The sequence below is a fragment of the Penicillium chermesinum genome (assembly GCF_028974085.1).
Source record: "Penicillium chermesinum strain IBT 19713 chromosome Unknown utg000004l:1.0-3345178.0:1.0-3348027.0, whole genome shotgun sequence".
Lineage (NCBI taxonomy): Eukaryota > Fungi > Ascomycota > Eurotiomycetes > Eurotiales > Aspergillaceae > Penicillium > Penicillium chermesinum.
Window position 1 is genome coordinate 570,928 of NW_026695314.1, and position 26,768 is coordinate 597,695.

The following is a 26,768-nucleotide window of genomic DNA, read 5'->3' on the forward strand; positions in this document are numbered from 1 at the left end:
AAAAACCAGACCATAAATGCCAAGCGTGCCAGGACATCATTTCGACATTGTCGGCTTAGTTGCCACAGATGAGAGTCGCTCAAAAGCCAGAGAAAAGGTGAAAGGATGTAGAACAAATATAGGCAAGAGGGAGGAAGCGGGAACTGAACAACCGGGAAAGCCTGGAGAAACATGATATGGCAGAAATGGAAAACAACCCATAGAGACAGGGACGTGAACTAGCCCCACGTAAGAAGAAATTGGAGAACTGATCAGAATGAAAGCAAGTTAAACAAATCATTACCGGAAATCATCGTCACCGCCCAGTGACAATGACTCCAAACGTTGAACAAGCTCCTTGTTTTGTCGAGCGAGTTCGAATGCAATGGGAGGAAGTTGGTTGGTCACCTCACGGAGAGCCTCAGGACTGGCAGCATGGTGGCCTTCAGCAACGGTGTTCATCAAGCGGCCACGGCATTCATCCAAAACATGTACATAGGGCTCGGATGTCTCGCGGAGAGCGACATCATGGCTACGGTCATGAATGAGTCCCTCGGTAGCAGAGACCACACGTCCAACGACGTCGCTGATAGCGGAGACATGGGTTTCAACATTGTGCAAGCCCTGCTCGGATCGAATTGCCTCAACCAGTGCTTGGATAGACTGCACCATGCTGTCGGTCTGATCCTCGACATAGAGCTTGAGTTCTTGGAGGTCATGGTCGTGGTTTTCTTCTGGCAGGCCATAACCGTATCCGTCATACCCGTTTTGCATAGCCGGGTGGTCTTGGTCAGGAGGGCTCAAGATGCTGTACTCGGAGTGGTTGCTATAAGGTCGTTGGCTACCCGTGGTGCTGAAATAATCGGGGAATTTCTCAGTGGACATGTCCACGTCGGCGTCGTCCAGTTCTCCGGCCGGTGAAGGCTGAATCTTCACCACACGCACCAATTCCACAACAGCGGTGGCTAAGTGAGAGGCCGCAGCGTCGAGCAACGAAACGGGCGAAAGGCCACTGGAGCTAGCGAAGTTACGAGAGGCCGTAATCATGTTATTGGCGGTTGCTGACAAGCGAGCCGAGGCTTTTGTTCGTTGCATTGCAGTACCATCCACAGGGGGCGGAGCCTGATCCACATCTTGGATCATAGAGCGAACGGCAAAAATGACATGCTTGACCTGGCTGAGTACCTCCCGCGCATCCTCAAAGCGTGCAACCCGTAGAAGCTCATCGATCGACATCTGAAATTTGGTCACATGGATGTCCTTCACTACGCCGTCGACCTGCACTAGCTCATGCTCTTTAGCAACAATACTGACGTCAGGGCGATGCTCAGAGAAACCACCCGAGGAAGTGCGGAGGTGTCGAAGCTGTGACTTGGCCTTGGCGTAGCGATTCTTCCACTCATTAACTTCTGCCTCGAGGCGACGGACTTCGCCTGAGAGCTGCTCCTCGCGTTCCCAATTTGAATGGCTTTGGGCCGTAAGAGCCTTCATCTCCATTAAAAATTCAGATGTCTCACGTCGAACCTCCGAAGTCAATTGTTGCTGCTGCTGCAACTCGACCTGCAAATTCTGGTGCTTGGTCTCCAGATCTGCATATCGAGCAACCAGGTCCGCATTCCCGGCCCCCTGGCTCGCTTCGTTGATCTGAGAGCGAAGTTCCCGCTCCATATTCTCATGCTCAGCTCGGACCCGGTCAAGTTCAAGCTGTAATGAGCTATTCAAATCCTCCGCTTTGGAAACCTTGCTCTCGAGATCGAGACGGAGTTCATCCCACTCTTCTCGCTCGTTAATACTGACCTGCGGAGAAAGTTAGATATCCACTTAAAGCGAGATTATGTAGAGTCGAGATTAAAAAAAAAAAAAGGACACATACCGCAGACTGACTAGAATCCTGTGACCGAGCCAGTTCTTCGTCCTTCGCGCGAATCTGCTCTTCCAGATTTTCAACCTTTTCTTGCAACGCAGACACCTGGGCTTGGCTATCAAGTAACAGTTTCGACTCGCCAATGGTGGTAGTAGTTCCCCGTCTGCTAAGCACAGCATCAAGCGCAAAGGCATCACTGCGAGCATCGTCATCATCATCCATGCCCATATCGTCACTGTCTTCAACCATCGTGCTCTTATTTGGTACCATGGTATTACTTTGAAAGGACCGGGGGAAAGGGCCTTCACCGTTCATTCCGGGAGGAGCTCCGCCAAGGGACCCTTGTCGCGGTGGGAAAGGGCTGCCGGGGGGTCCAGATGGATAGCCACGATTCCTTGGAGGGCCCCGAGACTGCGAACGGCGACCATCCGGAGGCATATTCGGGGGACGACGGCCCGTAAATTGAGGAAACCGGCGCTCCAGCTCACAGTATACATCCGTCGCCAAGTCACGGAAACGACCATGTTGAAGCGAAGCGAGCTTCGAGCGAGCCTGGTTACGCTTTTCGTGGAAATCCGGTCGAGGAGGGAGGAAAGGAGGAACATCGGGACGAGGCGGACGGCCTGGGGGGGGGGATTGGCCTTCTGGCGACGGATCAACTCATCGTAGACATCGGTACTGAGTTCGTGGAACTGGGTGGGTGAGAGTCGCAGCAGCTTGTCGCGAGCCTTGTTAGAGCGGCTAGCATTCTGGTCGTTGCGGTTCGCGGCGTTTAGAAACCGCTTCAGAGCACCGTAATGCTGGGCCAGAATCTCCTCCATTTGTCTGCGGCGTCGACCGCCGTCGCGTTCGTCTCCGCCCAGGGTGCCAACGCTGGATCTGGCGGTTACGGAGTTCGGTGGCGACGGGTTGCCGCTGCTGGGCTGTGAGGCCCCCATGGCGCTCGGGCTGACAGGTAAGCTAGGGACTCATGGGGGCGCTGGGAATGCCCGAAGTTGGGGGGGTGTGCAGGGCGCCACGAGATAAAGTTGGCGAGAATGGGGGATCTGACTTCTGGTATTGATTGATGCCGGACCAGTCGCTGCCGTCAACAGATACAGGCGACATGGCTCCCGAATGGCCATTCATATCAGAGTCGCAAGGAATCAAAGGCTCCTCCTATTGGTCACGTCGTGGGAATCGAATAAAGCCGGTCGGTCGGGAATATAGGATGCGAACCTCGAGGCGACCGAGCGGAGTTGACAGACCTAGACCCAGTTTATCTCCTCGATCGGAATGTGTCAAACAGGGAGCCGCAGGGGTGTGGACTGGGAGACCAAGAGAAAGGGGCGAGTAAGGGAAGCCACCCGTGCCAAATGAGTGTAGGCCAGGCAGGATAGTCGATTCGAAAGGGGAGAAAGTGAATTCGTCGAGAGAACTCCGGGCTTCCCTTTAGTTCCCTTACGGACCCGCCGGTCCTTACGGAGTACAGCTTGAATTATTGGCGTGCCGATGCAGGTACCTGGAATGGCGCTTTTTCATTCGTACACTGTTGGGGGGAGGATCATTACATGTGGGTTTTGGGGTCTCTTCTATGTCTCTTGTATATGCTCGAGACCTGAGACATTCGACGGTCTACATCCTAATAAGCTTTTTTGATTCCCCATGGGCCTCGTCTCGTGCCAAATGACTTATCAGGTCAATGGAGAGAGAAGAAAAGAACAAGGCACACAAAGTTTAAGAGCGTACTAAAATCTGACGGTATCAATACGCGTAAGAACACAGCCACACCAGGGACTGGACGTCCATCCGGGGCGCACCGGCCGCTTATTGGGCCCAGACTCTCTCTGGACGACTTGGGTGGTGCCGGGGACAGCTTCCTATTTGCGGAGACAAGAAGACTGAAATGATCGATCCATGGAATAAGTTAGTTAATTACAGGGCAGTATGGGGTTGATTCTCCAGATGCGACAGGGACGCCAATCCAGGGGCAACCCTAAGTCAGGAAGGAGGTCGAGGGAATCTCGACCGGCCCCAGATTGGTCAAGGCGAGTGTGGCTCGGGTGCGTATACGAAGCATCACACAGTGTGCTTTATCGCCGACCGTGACTTGCGGGTAATTCTCTACGCGTACGAGCATTGAGAGGTTTACCCTGAATATAACTCTTTTTTTTTTTTCAATTTCAACATTATAAGACTGCTAGGTTGTCGTGTCCAACCTATCTGTCCAGATGGAAATAACTTACGTACAAAATGTAACAAGAGCGTGGCTCATGACCGCCGGCGGCAGCGTTTCGTGTGAATGCCCCTACGAGGGAAACTCTAGGATTTGAAGCGACAGACCGACAACGCCTAGATATTCCATGAGGATTTTCCCTTTTAGTTTCACGAGCAGCCGAAAAGGCTGCCGAGGAAGAGAGATGCAGGATTCGCATCCGTAGAGAAAGACGAGGGGGACAAGACTCGTCTATATGGTTCGGCGTTGGAGAATAGAAATTATAGAAATCCGAAGATCTCGGTGGCTTGCAATCGTGAGCCCCGTGACTGGAATGGCTTACTTGGAAGTCATGGAAAGGCCACGGGCAGCACCAACAGCAGCGGAAACCGGAGTCGAGGACCGAGTAGGGACAGCACTACGGTTGTGAGCCATGTGGGCCTTTACCAAATGGCCAGCGGCAAGGGCAGCGCAAAGACTGAGTTCACCGGCAAGCACAGAGGCAGCAATAATGCGAGAGAGCTGGCGAGCGTTGTCTCCAGGGTTGGTGGGGTGAGCACCGCGAACACCGAGCAGATCTAGCATCGCCGACTGGGCCTCAAGAATAGTACCGCCACCAATGGTACCCACCTCAATGGAGGGCATGGAAACGGAGATCTGGAGGTTGCCGTTGGAGCTGCAGCAAAAGTTTTAGCACCGAATCAAACGGGAGACTCCATCTGTCCATTGACTTACTTCTTCATGGTTGTGATACAACTACTGCTCTCGACATTCTGGGCGGGATCTTGACCGGTGGCCAGGAAGATAGCAGAGACAATGTTGGAAGCGTGGGCGTTGAAACCACCCAGGGAGCCTGCCATGGCACTTCCGATCAAGTTTTTGCTGACGTTCAACTCAACAAGGGCGTCGACATCACTCTTCAAAACACTCTTCACAACATCGCCAGGGATGATGGCCTCAGCCACAACGGACTTGCCACGCCCATCGGTCCAGTTGATAGCAGCAGATTTCTTGTCCGTGCAGAAGTTACCAGAAAGAGAAATGATTGCCATGTCGTCGAAGCCACATTCCTTAGACATGACATCCAGGGCTTTCTCACAACCCTTCGAAATCATGTTCATCCCCATAGCGTCACCGGTAGTGGTCTTGAACCGGATGTACAGGTAGGTACCAGCGAGCGCAGTCTTCAGGCTCTGCAGACGAGCAAAACGGCTGGTCGAGTTGAAGGCAGTCTTAATGATGTTGTGACCCTCCTCAGAATCAATCCACACCTTCGCAGCTGCGGCCCGAGCCAGAGTAGGGAAGGTAACGCAAGGACCACGAGTCATACCGTCACCGGTCAAGACAGTCACAGCGCCGCCACCAGCATTGATGGCCTTGGAGCCACGGCTGGTACTGGCGACAAGCACACCTTCAGTGGTAGCCATAGGGATGAAGTAGCTCTGGCCGTCGATCTTTAATGGACCGGCAACACCAAGAGGGAGAGGCAGATATCCAATGACGTTTTCGCAGCAAGCACCGTGAACAAGACCGTAATTATAGTGCTCATAGGGCAGCTTAGACTTCTCAAGGGTTGATGTGATAGCAGAGGTGGCAGGGGTACGAGCGACGACGGCACGGCGGATCTTGACGGCCCGGGTGAAAGCATCAACGCGGCTCATCAATTCCTCGTCTTCCATGGTCTTCTCCAAAGCGTACCCAGGAAGCTTGCCACGAAGTGAAAGATCGATCAATTCCTCGTCAGTCAGGTAAGGAGCACGCTTTTCTTTGAGCATCAGCTCACACTCAGCAGGGGTGCGGGTAGACTCCTGTTCGTTGGGCTCAAACTTGGGATAAACCTTGGGTGCGATAGGCTCCTCAGGGGCTTCGGGAATAATCTCAGGCTCCTTGATGCTCCAACGTGCGGCATTGAAGAGATAACCGTTGAGGATGATACTGAATGTCAGAGCAGCGATGATCCACTTGCTGATGAAGGGGTCCTCGACGCTTTTGAGTAGGCTCTCAAGAACCTTTCCACCTACTGCGTCCAAGATCTGATCCGTATATTCAATGTCGATTGAGCCAGGGACCTGGGTAGCGGCGTAATGGACGGACGGGTAGTCCAAGGTATACTTGATGGGGGGAAGGATGGTCACCAAGGTCTCCTGCAACTGACTCTTGGCAGTCACGTAGACAGCATCCAGACCGTTCTCAGCGACCTTGAATGGGTCAATGGGAGTCGGAGCCATAAAGTTGGACAAACGGGAGATCCAAGCGCCGTTACCAGTGTTGCGGAATGGAATAGCGGACAAATTCACCACATTGATCAGAATCAAACCACCAACCATGAAGATCTTAAAATGACGCACATTGCTGGACTTGATTTTACGTCCAAAGATGCTTGTGTCACCATCAACGCTCTCCGATCCTGCGTTGGGCCAGTCATTGCTGGAGGCAACACTCTCAGCAACGCTGTGAGTAATACCATCTTCCTCCAAGGCCTTGCGGAGAGCAACGTGGCGACGAATGCGGGTAATTTCAAGCTTAATGCAGAGGATAGTGGTGTAGAAGGTGAAGAGAAGCACACAGTCGAAAAAGAGAATCCACGCAGCAAGGAAGCAGAACTGCTGGAGACCACCCTGTACACCGGAAACGGCACCAATAGTCAACAGACCGATCTCAATACAGTAGTGCTGAATAATCTCAAAGCCCTGCTGCTTAATGGCAGTCGCAATGGAATCTTGGATTGAGCCGGGGGTAGTAGAAGACAATGGACGAGGGGCAGCTCCAGGGCTGGGGCGCCTGCTGTTCACGGAAGCGTTCAAAACGGCCCGTGTGAACATAATAGGCTTTTCAAATCCAATCGTCACAACCAGGAAAGGCAGACCCTCAGACAGCAGAAGAAGATTAATTGGCACGCCAAGCTTAGTGGTTACCAAAAGACCAAATAGGAAAGCAAAGGATCCTGAGAACAGAACGGTTGTAGCCAGCCAGAAATTGGAGCCAAGTCGTCTCATGGAGAAGAACAAGGACACAAAGCTCAGGTGCATCGAAATATACCCAAGGGTCATGATAACAATGTCAATAGTTTCCGCATGCTTGATCAGGTCTACGAATGACCCCCAGGTGTTTGTAAACCACAGCAGAAGAGCGGCGCGGGAGGTCGAGGCTCCCCGAGCAGCTCGCATGATCCATTTCTTTGACTCAGTCTCCTCTTCCTCCTCGGCCGATGGCTTGGGGATTTCCTGGACTGCCTTCAGGAGATCAGAAACCTGATCAAAAGGCACAGTGTATGCAAGGGCAAAATCTTGAGAGAAAGGTGAGAAGAGATTAGGAGTATATGGGACCGTTGAGGCAGAGACATTGGCGGGAATTGGAACATCCTTGTCGGAGGGTGCCGTTGAAGAGGTGGCATCAGGGAAGATAAAGGTAGTCAAACCGAGATGATGGATGGACGGGCTTTCAATGTCCTACAAACTCATTGTTAGAACCAATCAATGGAGTAAAGGCAAAAAGACAAACTCACTTTCGAGTCGGCCCAAGCATCTTCCGCCTGCCACTTCCAGGAGGTGGACTCTCCCAAACGCAGGGTTCGACTTCCTTGGATAAGAGCATCGGTGTCCACCTGACCGGCAATGTTCCTTGGGTTCCTGGTGGTGTCCAACAAGCTGCCTTCAAGCAGACCAACGTAGGTGGTGCTGGCAAGAAGAGCAATGATACCGATGGTGTGGATCGGGTGTACACAAGCGCGTCGAGAGACACACTGGAGGGCAGAGGTCACCTGGCGCCGAATCCAGCTGGGTTCAGCATCGGTGTCCTCCGCAGTGCGTAGTCTCTTTGAAATCAACGAGGTGGCCATGGTTGGGGAAGCGGTGTCGGGAAGGTCGGGAATGTTTGAAGCGTTCAGAAGGCCGGCAGGGACCAATGCCTGCACGAATTGACCGCGATGCAATTCTTTCCGACCAACACCAGCGCGGGAGGAGCTTAACTGGAGAGAAGCTTAGATAGAGTTCCCCATGTGGCTCGCACGAAGCGGTTGGGTTCTTGACAGTCTAAGGGGTCTATGTTTTTTTTTTCTCTGGTCAATCCACAACTCCGAAGGTCACACGCGCGTTTCTGGGGAAAGGTCTGCAAAAGGAACTTACCAAAAGGAAGAAAAACAAAGAAAAAAAAAAAGCACAAGACTTCCTCGCGCGGAGATCGCAAGAGAGAAGGACCCCTGAAGGCCGCAAAATAATTCGAGCTCCCAGACCCGCTGGAATTAAGTATTGCCGACGGGGTCGCTAAGCCACAATCGATTACCTGATTACCTGTGGCTGCTGCCAAAACCCGCTTTTTTGAATTTTAAGGAAGGCTCTGGGGTAGATTCGGGCCTATACGAACAGGCTTCTCAATTGTATGAACAAAAACCTTCCTCTTCACCACAAGAGACGGTGAGGAATTCTGAAGGGGGTGCAGAGAATGATAAGCGGACACCATCGACCAAAGCCACTAGGGCGGACGCGGATTCCCTGATTGAGTATAAAGCATCCCGCCAGAAACCCCGGCGATCCAACCTTGGAAGGCTTGCTTTTTGCCCCCCCCGTTCTTTGTTGCCAGGAATTTTCTATTGGCCCCCCGAAGCTTTTGCCGATTTGGAGGTTTACCCCTCCCTGTGGACGGCACCCGGGAGTTAGGATCAATGGAAAAGTACAATTGCGCCCCATCCCCAAATTGCCATTGCCGATTGACAAGTGTAGGTGCCACGCAGATTCCCTCGTGCTTAATACCAAGGTCGGTGTGTAGCACAGAAAACGTCAATGATAACCTTGCATTGTCCATACAGGCTGTATTACGCATCCCTTGTGAACATCGTAATACCTCTCCCAATAGAAAATGTCCTTTGGCATATTAGTACGCCCGTAGGCACGAATTTAGCGAGTTCGTCGATCGGGAAGGGCTAAGGCCACGAGGCCGGGACCCGAGTCGTGGGATCCACGAATCCACTTAGTCGCTTGGGTTCCACGGAATCAGGGTCCACCTTCATCTGCAGTACGTGGCGGTATTGACGGCAGGGAATGCTGAATGGTTGCGTACCTTCCTCAGATAAGCAGACCGCCATTATGTTGCTCGCCGACATAATGTCTGAGAGTGCGCCTTACGTTGGGAGCATCTCATACTCATATGCTCCCAAATCCCTCCATATTGATAATTACTGGAATAAGTAAGTGAGTGGAGCAGGTGCACTGCCGGGATGGGGTTCCGTAGACCTCGGAGGTCAAGAAGATTACTGCAATAGGCAAGGAGAACTTGACTGGAAGGAAGGATCACAGATAGCTTACATGATGTTGAAGTACGGCACTTTGAAGAAGCAGGCGGGTTGTTAGCAAGCCTCCTCATCTATCTGCAATGGCTAGCGTGGTTCTAGATCCCAGGTCGTTTTGCTGAAATGCTGAACTGGACCTGGCGGACCCCGCCGACCTCTAGGCGCAATCGGATCAAAATCAGATAACTCGAAAGACCGATTTAAGTCTGTTGCTTCACGCCAACCCCGCGCTCTTTTTGCCACTCCTCCAGAATGAGCTTCAAACCTGACCTGACTAGGCTCCACAGAGCAACAAGGATCGAAAACTTGTTAAGCTCCGACGACGGCGACTATCCGAGGGTCTACTGCTGGCTTCGGGGAACTTACCTATATGAGTACGACCGAAATGGAAGCAACTTGAATTTGCTCGCTGGGGTCTTCCAGGCCATCGATGAAGGCGCAGCAGATGCCAGGGGGTATAATAGTATATGTGGGGCTGGAGAGCGACACAAGTCAGGGAGAGACAGTGACGAAGAGGGTGAAAGAGCAAGAAATGGCCAGGCTAGGAATCGCGCCACTTTCATGGCCCCGTTGGCACAACCAAGCCATGGCCGTAGCGAGTCGGTATGGCACCGACGTGGAAAGTAGGAAGAATGAAGAGTTCCTTCACGCTGGGGCGACATTTGACACAGATGATCTAATGACAACCTTCAAGTTTTGCAGCCTATACTCATTCCGCTGAAAGCCAAGCTCCACCCCTGACCCGGGCGCATCGACATCTAAATGCAGAACATTGGGCATGGCAGATCTAGGGGAAAGCGCTTAGAGCCTCCTAGAACGGGCCAATCGCGAATCTCGCCGCGCCGCCTTGGCTTCGAATATGCAACACGTGCAACTTCTGCAACGTCTGCAAAATTGGTCCAGGCGCTCCGGTCTATCTTACGCGCCAGGGTGAAGGTGGAATCTGTCTCAGGCTCAAGAATATCCCCTGTCCTCCACTTCCTGCTACAGGCTCCGTCGCTTTTGCAACAACATGGCCCAACCATTTCTTTCCTGTTGCCTCTGATCTGGTGGCTCTGGGGACTGAGGAGCTCTATCGGCGGCCTAGTGATACCTCTAGGTTGTTTCAATCTGAAGGATGGCGATATTTGTTTAGAATTGCTCCATTTAAGCGCGGTCCTCCCTCCAACAATGGCCTTCCGCTATATGTGCTACCGTATCCCAGGCACAAAGTGCCTTTGAGGTTGAAAGCCCTCCAGACGAAATAATCATAACACCCTCTGTGAAACCAGGTTGAATCCCATTCATATTCACTTTTACACCCCGAGGCGTTTGGCATACTTTCGATTAAACACTTCATTCCCCTTGTATCTTCATTCTGCCATTCTATTGCAGCCTTTCGAAGCCTGTCATTTTTGCCTTGTCCGGAGCTCTTCATTCACGCTGTTTCGACCTTCATTCACGCTCTTTCTTGTTCACACGCTGCCACTTTCCCTTATAAATAGAGTGTCTTGCGCTCCTTCCAATTTAGAACCCCCTTCATACAAAAGTCTTACCGCTGGTCGGTAGACCGCACGAGTGAACTCTGAACCCTATCACGAACACGACAAAGGAACTTCAAGATGACCCACGCCCTCCTTTCTCTACTTGTCCTTGGCACGTACGTCAATGCGCATTCCTGGATCGAGCAGCTCACTGTGATCGCGCCAAATGGTACTTTCATAGGCGAGCCGGGATACGCTCGAGGGAACGTACTCCGCACGGCACCTGGATTCAGTGACCCAACCATGGTGAACTTGATTCCACCCAACACACAGCAGAATGTCACAGTAGTGATGCCGACTACGAAGATGTGCAAAGACACCCAAGATACCTACAACCAGACAAAAGGGAGTCCACGTCTCCAAGCCAGCGCTGGCGCTGCAGTCGCTCTCCGCTACCAAGAAAATGGACATGTCACTCTGCCTCAGAACCAACCCGGTAAACCCAAGAATCGCGGGACGATCTATGTGTATGGAACAACCCAGCCAAAAAAGGACGAGACTCTGCTCAACGTTCATGGAAAATGGAATCGAGAGGGCACCGGTGGTGACGGCTCTGGTGTCCTATTGTCCAAGCAGAACTTTGACGACAGCCGTTGCTATCAAATCAACTCTGGCGAGATTTCCACTACTAGACAGAAAGAGTATCCGCATCAAGCCAACCAACTGATGGGGGCAGACCTCTGGTGTCAACAAGATATTCAGTTGCCCTCCAACGCTCCAACCGGCAAGCCTTACACGCTTTACTGGGTATGGGACTGGCCCACCTTACCAGGAGGTGACCCAACTTATCCCGACGGAAAGCAAGAGATCTACACCACCTGCATGGATATCGACGTGGTGGAATCACCAAATAGTCAGACAAAATCCAGCTTCAAATACGCGGTCGGCCAAGATCTGAACAGCGCCTCGATTCAGTCAGAGTTTGAAGATCTAGAGAATGCATCTGATCCCCAGCCTGCTGGCTCCGCTTCTTCGGCTTCCCTCGCCTCTGCTGTCTCTCCTGCGTCTTCCACGCTCTCTAAAGATCCGACAAGTGCCTCAGCAGGAGCCCCTACGTCAACCTATACTGTCACCATGACTGAGACAGCAGCTGCAACGACTGAATGGGTGACAAAGACACAAGTCTACTACGTCTGCCCTCAAACGGCAACGCTTTCCTGAGCAGTTCACATCAACATTCTCTCCACTTTTTCTGTTGTTTTTGCTTTCTGGATTTAAAAGATACCCAGGATCCAATCCATGTACCAGCTCAATAGAATCAAAGATCCCTAGGTCTCAAATGTAAAATGCATGACAAATGGGGTGTGATGGAATTGAACAATCACCCCCTGAATCCTACCAATCCCACGATCCCGTAATCCCGCAATCCCGCAATCTCCTGTTATAGAAGCGCGCCTGTTTAGTTCCATAGATCTGCCCAATCATCGTCTGTATGCGGCGTATCTCATTGTGGATTAGTGTCCATCTGAAACACACACGTGATTGCTGACCTAATCCCCGCGAAGCTTCAATTCCCACAGGCTGTCTTGCGTGAATTCCAAGCGGCTCCAGGTCAATTTGACAATTTGAGACCTGCATCTGAAGCTCAGGGAGTCTGTCGCAAGTCTACTTCGCTCAGGCCCCAACCCTGCCGCTGGCGTTGATCATCCACCCTAAGGAGGGGTGATCTCTCTGCCAAAAAAAGGTATGCTCTATCTCCGATCGCATAGCATTGTTTCCTAGAGAAACCGATCCAAAAAGAAGAAGCAAGACACGATCCCTAGACATTGTCTTTTCTTTTGAAATGGACAGCCGAGGACATGCTACTTTCTCCTCGTCCCTGAATAAGCGCTGGATCGGGGTTCACAGTTTGATATCTGACACTCGTGCAGGTCCTGGCTATATTTAGCAGTATTGCCTCTCGAACTGATTGCGGGACCCCAGCGCATCGAGTGCTTCGAGGACCTCGGCCTCCATCATATCCTCGAATCTCCAGTGGAGCCTGTGTTCCTCAGTTCTCCTGGGGCCGTAACTCGATCAATCCTCCGCCCCGCGCGAACCTTTCCCCTCCTTAACTTTGCCGCTCCCGCCCAAAACGCCCAAACCCGGGGGGCGCGCTCTTGGTATCCGTAACCGGTGGGAAAGAGATCGAGCTACGGTGGAACGCTGCTTCACTTGGAGGAATTCCAGGGCACGTTGCGAGTGAAGAAGCGCTCTTCTTCAACCCCTCCCCACTTCCCAAGTCGCAAAGTGGGATATTGCGCACACCCATCGCAATGCAAAATTAGAAACCTGCGAAACGTGGCCAATGAACACTCTATCCTAATCCTTGCTGAATCTCTCGATCATCACACATCGTCTCCTCGACCTTGTCTCCCTCCAAAATGACCTCGCCGACGGCGTCGCCCGACATGCCGGACACAGACAACCTGGCGGTTCTGCCGCCCATTAATACGGACTCCTCTGTCAAGTCTCCTCCAGGTGCAAAGAATCGCTTGTCTACATACTCCAATGTGTCTTTTGCATCGCAGAGCCGCTCGCGCCCGGGTTCCCACGTATTTCCTATCTTCCACTCCAGCCTGCCGTATGCGCTCGTCCGTGACTTTGCTTACCCACCTATCCACCCTTTACATTACGGCCCACCCCCGCAGCCCTCCGGCGATACCACACCCGCAAGTGAATACCGCCGCTTGTCGGATCCTCCGCCATCATGGGATACATCACGGGGCCCATGGGTGGCGGGGCCGTGGAACACGGAATCAACCCCTCCTCAAGGCCACCAGCAACTGCCAGCGATGTCCTTCGGCGACGGTCCCCATACAGTGAAGATGAAGACCTCCATAGCCCGGTAGTCACTTCGCTGCGGCAACGTAAGAAGAACAGTGGCTCAACTGCAAACGGCATAACGAGTGCCCCCCGGAGGGCCACTCGGACCGGGGCACTTTGGTTAGCATAAATGCCGATGGCAGCGAGACATACTATGTCAATGGTAGCGATGGATCAGAGAATGGGCCCGGCGGAGAATATGTCACATATCCTGCTCATGAAGGCCGGTATTCGCACTATGTCGCACAGCAAGGATATGCACCTGATGTCGGCCTCCAATCACCAGACGGGCTTTCTGGTGAAGATCGATATGCGAACGACTACCAATTCGCGGTCGGATGCCCGGACGAAGAGATGCATGGGAAAGCCGTTGCGCTCTTCGATTTCACGCGCGAGCACGAGAACGAACTCCCCCTCACAGAGGGACAAGTGATCTATGTCTCATATCGACACGGCGAGGGATGGCTAGTTGCGGAAGATCCCAAAACAGGCGAAAATGGTCTTGTTCCAGAGCAATTTGTACGGCTTCTCCGTGATATCGAAGGCGGCTTGACATCGTTGAATGGGGAGGAGCTTCACGCAGACTCGACGGATACCAGTACATCCATGGATATGACCGACGATGATCGCATCCCGACCCCTACTCAAAGCGGTCCAATTGGCACAAGCGGTGCGGCCCAGGAGGACAAAACAGAAGAATCTGCCAAAGTTGATGACGCCAACGTCGTCGCTGGCACGACAGACAAACCCTGACGCAATTGGTACATGTCCGCATATATCATTTTCGATCCTCATGAGCACTAGGTTTTAGCTCGGACGCTTTGTACGCCGCTCGAATCGTGTCGAGCATCAATGGCATTCCAAGCGTGATCCGCCAATGGATCAAACCTCGCGGAAGTCGAGTAGCTTTGCTCAACCTGATGCTTCATACACTCACGGAAGAAGACCACTATGATATGCAACTCTACCCCCCTCATTCGCCCACGTCGAGGGCTGAGCCCTCGGGAGTGAAAACATGGGGACTGTGAGGTCTAACAAAGGTCTCTTTGTACAACCATATCCACCAATGAATGAACCCTCCACATTCTACTTTTACGCTTCTCCTCCACGACACCTGCCCACGCCATCAATACAACTATTAAAGGACCATATGGAATACAGCAGACGATCACCTCTTGATGAACCCTTCGTCTGCCTTAGTCCGATGCGCTCCCCTCCATATTTTTCTGTCTTCTGCCGTATGAATTCCTGTTCCCTCTCCCCCTTTTTTTGTTTGCACTGTATCTAGCCTCCTTCAGCGCAGGCGTTGTCCTAGCATCTTTTAGCATCAGCGTAATGCCTATCTATTCATATAATACCTGCTCTCTGTCCGTCTTGTACGAATGTTTGCCAATCCTTAACAAAAACGAAGGAGTCGGTATTAATTACGAGTTGGCCTATACGGATTTTACTGCCAGTAGTATTGGCGAGGCTTTATGATAATATCAAACTCAGTACTCCCAGTATGTATGCATTCGTCCAGGCACCGATCACGTCAATAGACGGCTGTAAAGATGGAGTATAGCAAGAACAATCTACTAGTACGAAGTACGAAGCTGTCCACACAGCAAAGAAGAAATAAAAGGGGAAATGATAAGGGGAAATTTTCAGAATTTGCTCTGCTAATCCAGAAACACAAATGAAGAATCAAATAAGGGGGGCCATCAAGGTCGGCAGAAAGCACAAGATGGTTGGAAAGGACAACAAGAGATGGGTCTTGACAATGAAATGCCGCGTACGTGTTCATACTTACGGAGAAAGGAGATTCCTGTACTAAACGGCATCAATGATGGGAGAATAAGCGATGTAGTCTCAAGTCCCCAAGAGGAGGTACCTAAGGGAGATAAAAGGAAATCAGCCCAGCAGGTCGTCGAAAGCTGAACCACTGGCTGGCTTGGGTTGTGCCTGCGGGGTGGAAGGTGCAGCAGGAGCACCCCAGATACCGGCGGAAGCTTTTTCTTTGGCCATGCTGGCGAGGTTGGGGCCCTTGCTTGGTCCGGTGTTGGACTTAGTGATTCCGGCGCTGGCGCTGGCAGTGGACCAGAGCGAGCCGAAGGCGTCGCCCGAGGATTTTGCTGCTGAGGCAGCGGGTTTGGCGGAGCTAGAAGAAGAGAAGGATGGTGTGGCTGCGTGGGAGGAGGATTGGGAAGAAACGGAGGGGATAGAAGTAAAGTAGTTGGGGCCTTTTGCTTGGTAGCCGGTGGGTTTGGGTACTTGCTGCTGCTGCATGGAAGCTGTCTGCGAGACAGGCGAGGCAATAGAGCTAGCCGGCGGGGTGGGAGTAGCTGATGTGAAGCCGACGATACCGTTGATGTTCGCGCCTTGCGATCCTGATACAGGCTTGGGTGCGACGAATTGGGTGCTCATGTTGGTGCTGCCAGTGGAGGCAGGGGGCTGAATCGAGAACGAGTTTGATGCTGGAGCCGATGGGGCAGGGGTTGCAGACTGGAAGTCGTCGAATTCATCATCGTCTCCGTTGTCGAGCATATTGATACCACCTCCTGCTGGCTGCTTGCCCGCAGCAGTCGACGAAGTTATCACGGTTTCCTCATCGTCAAAGTCAAGCATGTTCGCCACGGGGGAGGAGCAGGCGCCGGCTCTGGTTTCTTCTGCTTTGGAGGAGCGGCGGGTCGAGCTGAGACCGCATCTCCCTCGTCGTATTCATCGTATTCATCAAATCGATTGCCCCGGCGGCCAGAAGAAGATTCTTGGAAATCGCTCGAGGCGCCGCCGAAGCCTCCACCATCTCCGTAAACACCACCACTATATCCACCAAAGCCCCCGCTGTCACTTCCAAATCCGCCATAACGACCGGAAGAGCCACCCATTCCTCCGGCATTGATGCCACCCTCAAATCCGCCAAATTTGTTCCGGTTGGCACGAGCCTTTTTGCGTTCAGAGCGAATTTGCTCGACATCACCCAGCAATTTGACGAGCTCGGATGATCGATTGCGCACATTAATTCCCTGGTCCTTCCCGTTCATGTCGATGTAGTGAAATTGCCGGAGCATCCGCAGCAGCGACATGTGAGATCTGGCATCGTCAACCACGCGTTCTGATCCATTCTTGATCAAGAATTCGAGGAGTTGGAGACTCTAAGTTCGTGCCAAAATATCAGTTCCTGCATCGACATGCGCAAATCGCAGTATGCCCTACCTTGTAGATTTGTCGCCACTCCTCCGCGGACTTATCGGTGAACCGTTTGTAGATCATAGGCATAATCTCGTTCAGCAATTGACTATTGGAATCGATTAGGATCGGACCTTCAGAGCTAGATCAGTTGGGTCATGCTACTCACTAGCTGTGAGTTCCGTTGGCAATCTCCTGCATCAGTGTGGTCGAAGCACCCCAAGGTTCATTGTTTGTGGCTTCCCGAACCTAGACCCAAATTAGTGATCCTAATCTTGCTTCTAAAATAGTAAAGGGATTGTCGCATTGAAGTCGCCGGGGGAGATTCGTATGTATAACGCAGGGCATTGGGCATGAAACGGACCTTGGACTCCATTTCGGTATAGTTCATAACGGCTATGACGGAACGGTCAGCTTGGGATCTTTTAGAGCGACAGGCAAACTGTCGCATTCGACTGCGTTGACGGTAGGCAATTTTGTGGCATCTGGCGTACCGTTCTGAACTTTGCGCACACCCGCCTTGAGATCATACAAGGTCAGGTTGCTGACGGATTCCTTCAAATTGCTGAAGTCCATGGTGACGAGACGTGTCGAAATCAGATGCAACAGGGAGAGGGAGACCGGGGCGTCGAAGGCAATCGGTGAAGGCGCTCGGGCAAATATGAGCCAATAAAGACCAAGTGATCCACGCCCTACAGGGATTGGATTATAAGGAGAGAATGGGCAGTTGGACGGGGGCGTCCGGCCTTCCAGCTGGCGGATTCCAAGAGCGCAAGTCACGTGGCAGCCCCTGATCGATCTATGAAATCAACACCAGCAGTTAAAGCATGCATACCAATCCAACGTTACTTCTGACTTCGGATAAAAAAAAATTGAAATGGGTCTTGATTGATTCAGTGATTAGAAGAGTACCCTATGATATCTGTTTAGCCTATTTTTTTCGAAGCTACTCCTGCGTAATAAGGCAATTGTCATGGTCACATTGTGTACATGTCCGTTCAGAGCCCCGTGGAGAAAACCCGAGGTGCTGCCGCTAAAAAAAAAATTCCATACAGAAAGAAAATACCGAGGTATCTAAACATCAAGTGGAATGAAACATGAAAGAATAAAAAGAATAAGGATATCGCCAATAATGCCCACCATTCATCGTCCCTCGTCACATCCGTCAGCTCACTCGTTGTAGAATTTCTTCATAATCAAATGCAGGAACAGGTTCACATTCACCCGCATCTGCCCATCGAAGAAGTCCATGAACTGTGAATTATTGAATTGAGCCTGTAGCAGGTCATCCAGCGGAACCTGTGCGCTGGCACCAGGCACCATCATGTTGCCACTGCTGCCGTCAATCGTAAATACTCCGACTTCGTTACTAGAGATTGTCAAGTCGACTCGGTCGTATTGCCGCTCGGTATAGCCCTTCCAACCAACCAGCACACCGCGGTCGGCGAGTGTTCGAGCAGAATACTTGTACGAACCAAACTTGAATACCTTGCCTGATTTCTGAAGCTCTCGTTGGTGGTCCCATTGTTTGGTGAAGGGCATCAGGAACCGTTTCTTGCCCTTCTTATTTTGCAGAGTGATCATTGCTTGCTCAATGTAATCATTGTACGTCTTGAGTTGACCCTCTAAGTAGACAGCTTGGTCGCTCAGTCGGGTTGAGGTTAATCGCGCGCCCTCGAGTTCTCGTTCGCGCTGGATGCGGCGGCGGTGCTTGGTTCGGATGTCGATGGCAATGGCGTTGAGGAGGTCTTGGTAGTGGTTGTGCCGGCTGATCTTGCCCGCTTGCTCGAGACGGAGAATATTCTCGAGAGCAGTGCCCTTGAGTTCTGAGTAGCTCATAGCACCAATGTCGACCAAAGTGCTAGCCTCAGAGTAGGCCCCCCGCCGGGGGTTGTTGGTGTGTAGCTCATCACGCACCAAGGTCTGCCACCTATCCTCATCTTCCTCCGAGGGGGACTTAAGCATGATGTCCATCAAATTAGTGCCACTTTGCACTCGAATGATATACAAAATGCATCGCTTGGTCTCCATGAACAAGGCCTTGACAGCTGCTTCCGGATCTATAAGTTGTTTGTTAGCGGAATTCAACTCAAATGACTTTATTCTCGTCGGCATACCTTCAACCTGTGCCAGCTTAGGGTTCAAGGTCAGATTGATTTCCGTCGAGCTAACACTCATCAATTCGTTCTCGTTGTTCTTAACATTCCCGAGGTCGCGTAAGAGCTGCTTGAGGAAATCATCTGGGTTGGGACACATGAAATCGACTTGTGATGCCACCAGCTGGTGAATAGAGAAGATGTCAGACATTTTGATGTACAAAGTGGGTTTGGCCTTAGCGTAAAGGTCGTTGAATTCATCGATATCGAAGTAAGTCTCAGCATCCTGGACAGAAATCACTGTTACTGGTTAGCAAGAACGGTCAGAGGCATGAAGAAAGCAAGAGAACTTACTTTGTCCCCAAGTGCGACCCAAACGCTGTATTGACTCTCCGATGTAAGTGTTCAATGGCTGGAGATACACATTCTCGGCTCCAAAGAGTCTTCCAGAGGCGACCTGCGCCACAACCTTCGAAATTTCTGCAAGATTCTTCTTCTGCTCTTGCGTCAAGCCACGATCAACCACACCATACTTTTCGGGCTCGAGTAATGCAGGTTGGAAATAATTCCTCCACACCCAGTGACCAACCGTTTGGAGAATGAGTCCAGGATCATCCTGCGGGAAACGGGCGAGAAGATACTCGTACATTTCCTTAGCAAGATATCTTACTCCAAAAGGCATGCGGTACAAGAAGTCCTCGAAGGCCAAGAAAAATTGATCAGCAATGTCGCGAAGGTCTTGCAGGTTTTGGATAAACGTCTCGCGAGTCTCGGGATCACGAATCGCCTCTTCTCTAGGTAGATCTGGGTGTCGGCGACTCCGTTGACCTGTACGAAGCTCTTCATTGTTGATAGAGGAGCGGTATATCTGAATGGGGTCGCTTTCAAGGTCGAGCTCAGGGTTGTCAACGACAGATTCCTTCACTACCGTGCCGAGGACGTCTCTCATGAATTTTCTATCACGAGGAGACTTCGCATATGAGCCGAAAAGCTTACTCCAGAAAGCATGGCACCGTAAGAATTCAGCAAGGCTTACAAAACCATCGACATCCTCCTTGACTGAGCGCGCAATCAATTTGATGAGGTAGTATTCTTCTCGCCTCTTTTGGGAATATCCAAAGAGACCCATCATCAAATGTCTTATACGCTCATATTCCTTGTCGGAGGTATTGAGTTCGCGAAGTCGACGGAACAATCGAGCCAAGTATTGGGATTGCGTCTGGAGGAGGAAGAAAAGCACCTGGTACTGGTCGAGTTTCCTCCTTGAGGTCTTGTTGAGGGCTTTGAGATCGTAGGGATCTTTTGACGAGATTTCTGTGTTGGATAATAGGCTGCCAATGTGGCCACCAAAATGTTTTTGGTGCTTGACAACTTCATCGAGGGTAATCTTGTTCTTGACAAGGAGCGCGATCTTGATATCCAATTGACTGATATACTGTTCGGCAAGCTCGTTCTGGCGGACTTGTTGAACAACAGTCTTTCGTAATCGCTCAAACTCTATCTCTTCATCGAAATCAAAGTCGCTATCATTGAGGAGATGAACAAAGCCTTTAACCGTTCCAACGGGTGGATTTTTGCCACTAGTAAGACTTTTGTAGGCTTGTCCTTGAATTCGGCCGCGAATTACACTCTGGGCCTTGATAACCTTCTCCATGTTTTCGTTGTAATGGCGTCGCCTCTCCTCGAAGCGTTTTCGAATAAGAAGTCCTCGCATACGGGACTGCATGTCAACAATGAAGTCCTCTTCGGATTCAAGATCTGCCAGCATCTCGCCGACCTGCACTCGGGCCATCATAGCGCGAGCCAAAGCTTGAATCTCGACAATCTCTTCTTCGTTCTCTTCGAGACGGGAAAGAAGTTCACCAATTTGGATACGATGGATTGCAGCTCTCGAAAGCGCTTGCAATTCAATGATAGAGGGTTCTTGCTGCTCCAAAGTATGTCGCTCCTCTTTCAGATGCTTGCGGTAGAGTGCGCCTCTTGCCCGATTCTGGAGGTCTACTATAACACTTTCCTCCTTCAGCAAGGCAAATTTCTGTGCATCAAGGAAATCTCTCAGTGCCTGCCCCCTCCACATAGCCTGCAACTGTGTTACAAGGGAGGCATGCTGGCTGAGTTTCTCGCGGATGGCAGCGTTACCCTTCCGTACAGCGACCCCACGTACGAACGATTGCAGGGCAATACATGAGGCCTCCGTGTTGGTCAAGGCAGCAAGCAGCTGCGAGTGCTGCTTCCTAGATGAGAATGCCCGGAGTGCTGCTTGGAGTGAAGTAATAGAGCCTGTTTCAGTCTCAAGTGACAGCTTAATTTCGCAAATGTGTTGGCGAGCGAGTAAACCTCGGATCGCTGCCTGCAATGATTGAACTGGCCGGCTGGCTTCCTTTATCTGTTCAGACTGCGCACTTATCTGTCGTCGGTGCAAGGCACCGCGAATCACGGCTTGTAGAGTTGTAACATCATTTTCAGCATATCGTGTTTCGTCGTACTGGTCTGCGACAATTTTGCGTCGGAGTGCACCCCGAATAGCAGCCTGAAACTCCTTGATGCCAGGTTCCTCTTTCCTCACAGAAGTCTTCAAGGTGCTCGTTTGAGCCCGCACCCTGGCAGCGCGAATTAAACTTTGCAACGCAAGTATGTCGCACTCCTGGGCCTTTCGCCGTTGCATTTCTCCCTGTTGGCGCTGACGTACAAGAAAACCGCGGCTGATTGTCTGAAGCTGGACCGCAAATTGGCGCATGCTAAGGTGATACGAGCTGATCTGCCGAGCCCAATCGCCTCTTATTCGGGATTGCAGCTCAACGAGCAGCGGCTCGAAGTCCCAAAGATCATTCATTATGTTACCAAGCTGCAAACGCAACATGGCTCCTCGGATCTGAGCTTGGAAATCAGCGATTGAAGCCTCATTCTCATGTAATTCACGGTCGATCCGTTCTTCTTCTGATTCTACGGGCTCAGGCTCAGGCTCAGGCTCCGAGCCAAAGTTCGCTGCCATGCCTGCAAAGCTCGGCATACTCACACCCGCCTTGTCGAGGCCCTTCTGCGTTTTTTCCAGCTCGTGAGCCTCGAACTCAAGCTGACCGACCAGGTTACCCATGCGGAAGTCCAACATGCCATTCTTAAAAAGCAGCCAAGACAACGCGTGAATGCAGTGAATCACTTTCGGAATATTCTTTTTCTCGTACAAGTCGATCAGCTCGAAGCGAAACAGATCAGGAAGTTCGACTTGCTCAAGGAAGCGGAAAAATATGGCGACGTTGTTTGAGTGGCGATATTGTAGCTTGGGATTCCGGAATATGGCCAGAGGCTTTTCTGGGTACATAGCTTGGACCACTTCGGCAAGGGTCACACCATCTCTCAAAGCTTCTTCCAACTCGACGATTGGGGGGGATCTGCTTCTGGATAACTTCCTCGATCCATTCTTTGGCTTCTCCGATATGGCATAAGTATTCGTACGCTTGCAGAAACTGTCTTTGTTGGTCCATCCAGTTTCCAGCGGCCCATGATGATAACTTGGGCTTCTCTGGTGAAATGGCTCCGTTCCGACCAGCAACTGAATCGGCTCGTCGCAAGCGTCGCCGACCCTGCAATCCCACGACAGAAGCTGTCGCAGAGGTCAATTGAAATTCGTCATTATCCCCAGACTTCGCGAATTTAGAGAGGTTCCTTAAGTGGCGCGTCGATGATTTCTGGAAGGTCTCGAGCTCTGGGGCGGAGAATGCGGTCACCAGGGGCGGCGGATGAGGGCTGTTGGACTGTGTTTTGGTAGGTGAGCCTGAACGTGATGATCCTGGAGTTGGATTGGGAGACCAATGATGCGGCGAATTCGCTCGTGGTGGAGTTTGAGGCTCCAAAGCAGGAGATTTGTATCGCGGTGATTCATTCTCTTTGAAATGAACGTGGGACGTCTCTGGGGGGGGTTGGTCGTAACTCCTTGTAAAATGGGTTCTCATCCACTGTATGGCTGCGCGTATGGCGGTGCGCAGGCCTCGCAGGGGCAGCAGAGATGTTTGGCGCTTGTTGAAGAGGCCGTAGAGATCGACGGATGTTTTCATAAGTTGCGCCCGCGTTGGACCACCCTGCTGAATCGGCCATGATCGAGCTCGCCTCGCTCTTCCCTCGATGGTGGCCTAGGCTGCTTGGAATGGAGGCATTGGAAGAGACTGTGCTTGTGCGACTGGGGGCGAAAGAGCCAGATTCAACGGAGTAGGAAGATGAATTGGTGGAAGCCGTGGATCCGTGTCGCAGTGGACTCGATTGCTGCGCAGGGATGTCGGTCTGGGCCCGCTTAAGGGAAGGGATGTTGAAGGACATCCCTATTAGTGTCGCGACAGAAATACGAAAAGCGATGAAAGATTCCTGAGGTCGATGGACCGCATCCCTGCTGGAACAGCAGAAGTGGGGGTTGCTGGTTGGCTGTCGGAGGTCGAAGCGGCCGAATTGTTATTGCAATCAGCCCTTTGGAATGTGATATGACGCGGTGATTTCGCATCCACGATGCGACGAAGATGAAAGGGTCCCTTCAAGAAGAGCTGGTGAGAAGGAAGATGGAGCTCGGAAAGGACCCGCTCCTGCGAGTTCTTGTTGACAGTGGGGGACGCAAAGGGAAGGAGCGAACCGGGAACCTCCTACCCCAAAACGGGTCGCAACGGGGTCCAAAACAAATCTCCTAATGTGGCTTAGCCCATCAGGTGATCTTCCGATCTTGAGATCACCTGACTTTCGTGTTCAGATGGATCTTGCCTACACCAGGGCTTCCAAGGTTATCGACGCTATTAAGAATAGAAAGGGATCATGTCTTCTGCCATTTTATATCAATGCATCTTTTTGGGTCCGAGTCAAATGGTGGTGAGATTGGCCGAACCGCTGTATCTCTGATGAGTAGATCGGTCCCGCAAAAGTGGACGGTAGTCCCGTGCGACCGAGGGTTCAGAACTGTTGCTCGACTCCGTTTACAACCTTAGTTCGAGGCCTCGGGCCTCACCGATATTCCTTTCGAGGTCGGCCTTTTGATTACATGGGATGCCATACATAAGTTACTAGAAGTTCCCTTATTCCTGCACAGAAGTTCCTCTGCAGCGTGAAATCTTGTCTTGCACTCACTGTGGTGGTACTCCTCGTACGCGGATATATTCTAGAGTGCAACAGTCAAAGTATAAATAGTCCCATAAACGAGATCAGAATAGTGGAAACTTATTAGATTGGACTCAGACCACAGCGCTCTAATACTGCGAGTCTGATCCAGGCAAAAGGGAATTTTTCTTACCACCTGAGCAGCAGTAGCGCGGATCCGGGCTGAACCCCTGGGGAAGCTCGGAAAAGGTATAAGAAATGGTATAACAGCAAACTTGCGAATAGATAGGATATTACGCTCTAGCCCCAAGTCCTTGAATACGTCAATCGAATGCGCACTAGACAGTTGTCCACCTCTTTATTCTCGAGGCTTGAACTCGGAGGCTCAGTCATAAATTCCGAATCTTCAAGCGCTGTTTGCGAAAAGTAGTCAAGTGCCGCTCATTCCACTAATGCAGATCAAATGCATGGAAAAGACAATGGGAATAATACAGGAGACTCCATTAAGCATTACTCCCGTATAGGTCATCGAATCCCTAGCTCCAACTAGTCATAGGCCTTTACTAGTTTGCTCTTTGACAATCGAGACATTCGGCGTGATTTTAGCATGTCGGATAACCCCGCCGCAACGGTGATGACATTCGTTCCAGAATTCCTTGCAAACCGCCCCAGCTTATTTACGTCCCAACCTCACACCAAACTAGTCGCAACGAAATTATCATCACGATGGTGACGGAGGCTTCTCTACCTCAATACATCTATAAGATTGTTCCCTCCACAGCGCCTGTTGTACAGCCACTTCCAGACCGCCTACCTGTTAGTGAACTCGATCAGACTTCAGGGTTCGTTCATCTGTCCACAGCATCCCAGCTGGCAAACACGCTCAAGTTCTTTTTCCAAGAAGAGCCACTGGTGTATATTCTTCGCATTGAATATAGCCGAGTGGCTCAATATATCCGCTGGGAGTCTCCTGATGGCAAAGTGTGTGGACCCCGCCCAGGCGAAGGACTGTTTCCGGTAAGTAGTCTGTTCAGGTACTAGCTTCCAAGTAAGACAAGATACTCAAGAAAATACAGCATCTATACAATGGCTTAAAGCTGGGTCACGATGAAGTAGAGAGCGTCGCTGTGTGGCAGAACGACAATGGATGGGATCAAGCCCTAGTCGGAGCTAAGGATTGGCTCCTGTTTTGATGAAACACCACTTTCTACATTGAATCAGAGTAACAAGCCATCTCATTCTATTTGATAAAATCTCCACTGATATATAGTAGTAACGGTAAGAAGCAATGATAGATGTGGTCTGGGTATGGGCACTGATAAATGACGGCAGTTGCTTTTGATCAACCAAAGCTGTCAGGGCCACGTTTAGGTTTCAACCCTCCCTTTCCAAAAAATTAAAGCATAGCTTGAGAAGAAATACAGCCCAGGAGAATTGTAATCCCTGCTGCAACTGGCCAGTCGGCCTTGTGGTAGCACAGAGCACTTCAGGACATCATAATATACGCATAAAAAACATAAATTTATGCTTTGAATTGTGCACCCCTCACACATGTCATCGACCGTGGTCGATCCCATAGGTACCTCTTGCCCCTTTCACGTACGATGGCGGAGCTTTCATCAGCCGAAAGGAAACGACTGCGAGATCGCCGCGCGCAACAGAACCTCCGCGACAAAAAGTTGCGCCGCATCACCGAACTTGAGGAGAGGGTAGCCCATTGCGAATCTCACCACGACGACCAAGGGGTGCAGCGACTGCTGGAAGTAATTGCAGGGCTCCGAAAGCAGAACCAGGCACTTATATCCCAAAGGAACGATCTCAAAGCTCTCGTAAATTCATGGCCCGACGTCGCGACACCGTCGGAAATCTCGAACCCCTGGCTACATGATGACCGTCGAATGAAGCCGGGATTGTTTCTGGAGAAGACTCACGCGGGTGACTCCCCAGATACGATGATCAGCTCGCCAGCCAGGTCAAGCAATACATCAAAATCCGGCTTATTAGGAGTTTCGACGCCTCCTCCGCCTGGGAACAACCCTGCGTGGAACCGATTACCTCTATACTGCGACGATTTTTCCGATGTGCGGAATGTATCGCTCCCATGGCTGGCCTATCCGGAACGGATTGCGGGATGCCCCGACATTCCCTCGTCTCCCCTTGAAATTTTGTATGGGACTCGAACAAATTACCTAGCGGATACAATCCATTCGACACTAGACAGGCGGCTGCTGCGCGACCCCGAAAAGATGGCTATGGGGTTGATGACCTACCACTTTACACAATGGATCATGTCCCCAAGTCCAGAGAGGTTCGAGCTAGTCCCGTCTTTTATGCGACCCATTCCTGAACAGTTGCAAATCTCGCATCCACTTGCTCTGGCTTGTATCCCATGGCCCAAAATCAGGGCCAACTTTATCCGACAGTGGCATTTCTACGAGAATAACCGAGATGTGTTGTTTGGCATGTTCGCTTGCTGCATCAAGATAAGGTGGCCTTGGGGAGAGTCTATCCTTGAGCGAGACGAGAATAATGAGCTGCGTCTCATCAAGGATTTTTATAAGAGGATCATGAGCGAAGACGGCTGGGGCATCACTTCTGACTTTGTGAGGCAGTACCCAGGGCTTGCAGCGGGCGTTGATATTGATTCAATAATCTATAAGATGGAATAGTGGTCACTATCAGGGATAGTCGAGTTGAGTAATGTATTATGTCTTTGTTATATCCATTGATGCTCTATAAATAACCGGTTATCGTTACTTTGTCATTTGCCAATGGACAGCGGAGC

General features: G+C 51.2%; 11 protein-coding genes across 11 annotated transcripts; 5 read left to right on the forward strand and 6 right to left on the reverse strand.

Moving 5' to 3' along the window:
• Window positions 1–279: 279 nt before the first annotated feature.
• On the reverse strand, window positions 280–2,113 carry N7468_005108 (uncharacterized protein; the record flags this gene model as incomplete). Its single annotated transcript, XM_058474405.1, has 2 exons — window positions 280–1,776; window positions 1,853–2,113. The coding sequence occupies 2 exons, from the start codon at window positions 2,111–2,113 to the stop codon at window positions 280–282; spliced, it is 1,758 nt and encodes a 585-aa protein (XP_058330145.1).
• A 41-nt stretch (window positions 2,114–2,154) lies between these two features.
• Window positions 2,155–2,781, reverse strand: N7468_005109 (Spa2 homology (SHD) of GIT; the record flags this gene model as incomplete). Its single annotated transcript, XM_058474406.1, has 1 exon — window positions 2,155–2,781. The coding sequence occupies one exon, from the start codon at window positions 2,779–2,781 to the stop codon at window positions 2,155–2,157; it is 627 nt and encodes a 208-aa protein (XP_058330146.1).
• Window positions 2,782–4,376: 1,595 nt separating this feature from the next.
• hmg1 (HMG-CoA reductase) lies at window positions 4,377–7,875 on the reverse strand (the record flags this gene model as incomplete). Its single annotated transcript, XM_058474407.1, has 3 exons — window positions 4,377–4,713; window positions 4,773–7,486; window positions 7,543–7,875. 3 exons carry the CDS (start codon window positions 7,873–7,875, stop codon window positions 4,377–4,379), a joined length of 3,384 nt encoding a protein of 1,127 aa, XP_058330147.1.
• Window positions 7,876–9,573: 1,698 nt separating this feature from the next.
• On the forward strand, window positions 9,574–9,948 carry N7468_005111 (uncharacterized protein; the record flags this gene model as incomplete). Its single annotated transcript, XM_058474408.1, has 1 exon — window positions 9,574–9,948. One exon carries the CDS (start codon window positions 9,574–9,576, stop codon window positions 9,946–9,948), a length of 375 nt encoding a protein of 124 aa, XP_058330148.1.
• Window positions 9,949–10,922: 974 nt separating this feature from the next.
• On the forward strand, window positions 10,923–12,005 carry N7468_005112 (uncharacterized protein; the record flags this gene model as incomplete). Its single annotated transcript, XM_058474409.1, has 1 exon — window positions 10,923–12,005. One exon carries the CDS (start codon window positions 10,923–10,925, stop codon window positions 12,003–12,005), a length of 1,083 nt encoding a protein of 360 aa, XP_058330149.1.
• A 1,202-nt stretch (window positions 12,006–13,207) lies between these two features.
• On the forward strand, window positions 13,208–14,402 carry N7468_005113 (adaptor protein NBP2; the record flags this gene model as incomplete). The annotated part of the gene is made up of 2 exons (XM_058474410.1): window positions 13,208–13,645; window positions 13,707–14,402. The coding sequence occupies 2 exons, from the start codon at window positions 13,208–13,210 to the stop codon at window positions 14,400–14,402; spliced, it is 1,134 nt and encodes a 377-aa protein (XP_058330150.1).
• Window positions 14,403–15,542: 1,140 nt separating this feature from the next.
• N7468_005114 (uncharacterized protein) lies at window positions 15,543–16,175 on the reverse strand (the record flags this gene model as incomplete). The annotated part of the gene is made up of 1 exon (XM_058474411.1): window positions 15,543–16,175. One exon carries the CDS (start codon window positions 16,173–16,175, stop codon window positions 15,543–15,545), a length of 633 nt encoding a protein of 210 aa, XP_058330151.1.
• Window positions 16,176–16,225: 50 nt separating this feature from the next.
• Window positions 16,226–17,393, reverse strand: N7468_005115 (ENTH domain-containing protein; the record flags this gene model as incomplete). Its single annotated transcript, XM_058474412.1, has 5 exons — window positions 16,226–16,783; window positions 16,845–16,926; window positions 16,987–17,066; window positions 17,182–17,213; window positions 17,312–17,393. 5 exons carry the CDS (start codon window positions 17,391–17,393, stop codon window positions 16,226–16,228), a joined length of 834 nt encoding a protein of 277 aa, XP_058330152.1.
• A 594-nt stretch (window positions 17,394–17,987) lies between these two features.
• On the reverse strand, window positions 17,988–23,224 carry N7468_005116 (putative Ras GTPase activating protein; the record flags this gene model as incomplete). Its single annotated transcript, XM_058474413.1, has 5 exons — window positions 17,988–18,877; window positions 18,935–19,213; window positions 19,268–22,302; window positions 22,367–22,665; window positions 22,868–23,224. 5 exons carry the CDS (start codon window positions 23,222–23,224, stop codon window positions 17,988–17,990), a joined length of 4,860 nt encoding a protein of 1,619 aa, XP_058330153.1.
• Window positions 23,225–24,709: 1,485 nt separating this feature from the next.
• On the forward strand, window positions 24,710–25,176 carry N7468_005117 (DUF952 domain-containing protein; the record flags this gene model as incomplete). The annotated part of the gene is made up of 2 exons (XM_058474414.1): window positions 24,710–25,000; window positions 25,060–25,176. 2 exons carry the CDS (start codon window positions 24,710–24,712, stop codon window positions 25,174–25,176), a joined length of 408 nt encoding a protein of 135 aa, XP_058330154.1.
• Window positions 25,177–25,587: 411 nt separating this feature from the next.
• Window positions 25,588–26,652, forward strand: N7468_005118 (bZIP transcription factor; the record flags this gene model as incomplete). Its single annotated transcript, XM_058474415.1, has 1 exon — window positions 25,588–26,652. The coding sequence occupies one exon, from the start codon at window positions 25,588–25,590 to the stop codon at window positions 26,650–26,652; it is 1,065 nt and encodes a 354-aa protein (XP_058330155.1).
• Window positions 26,653–26,768: the final 116 nt, after the last annotated feature.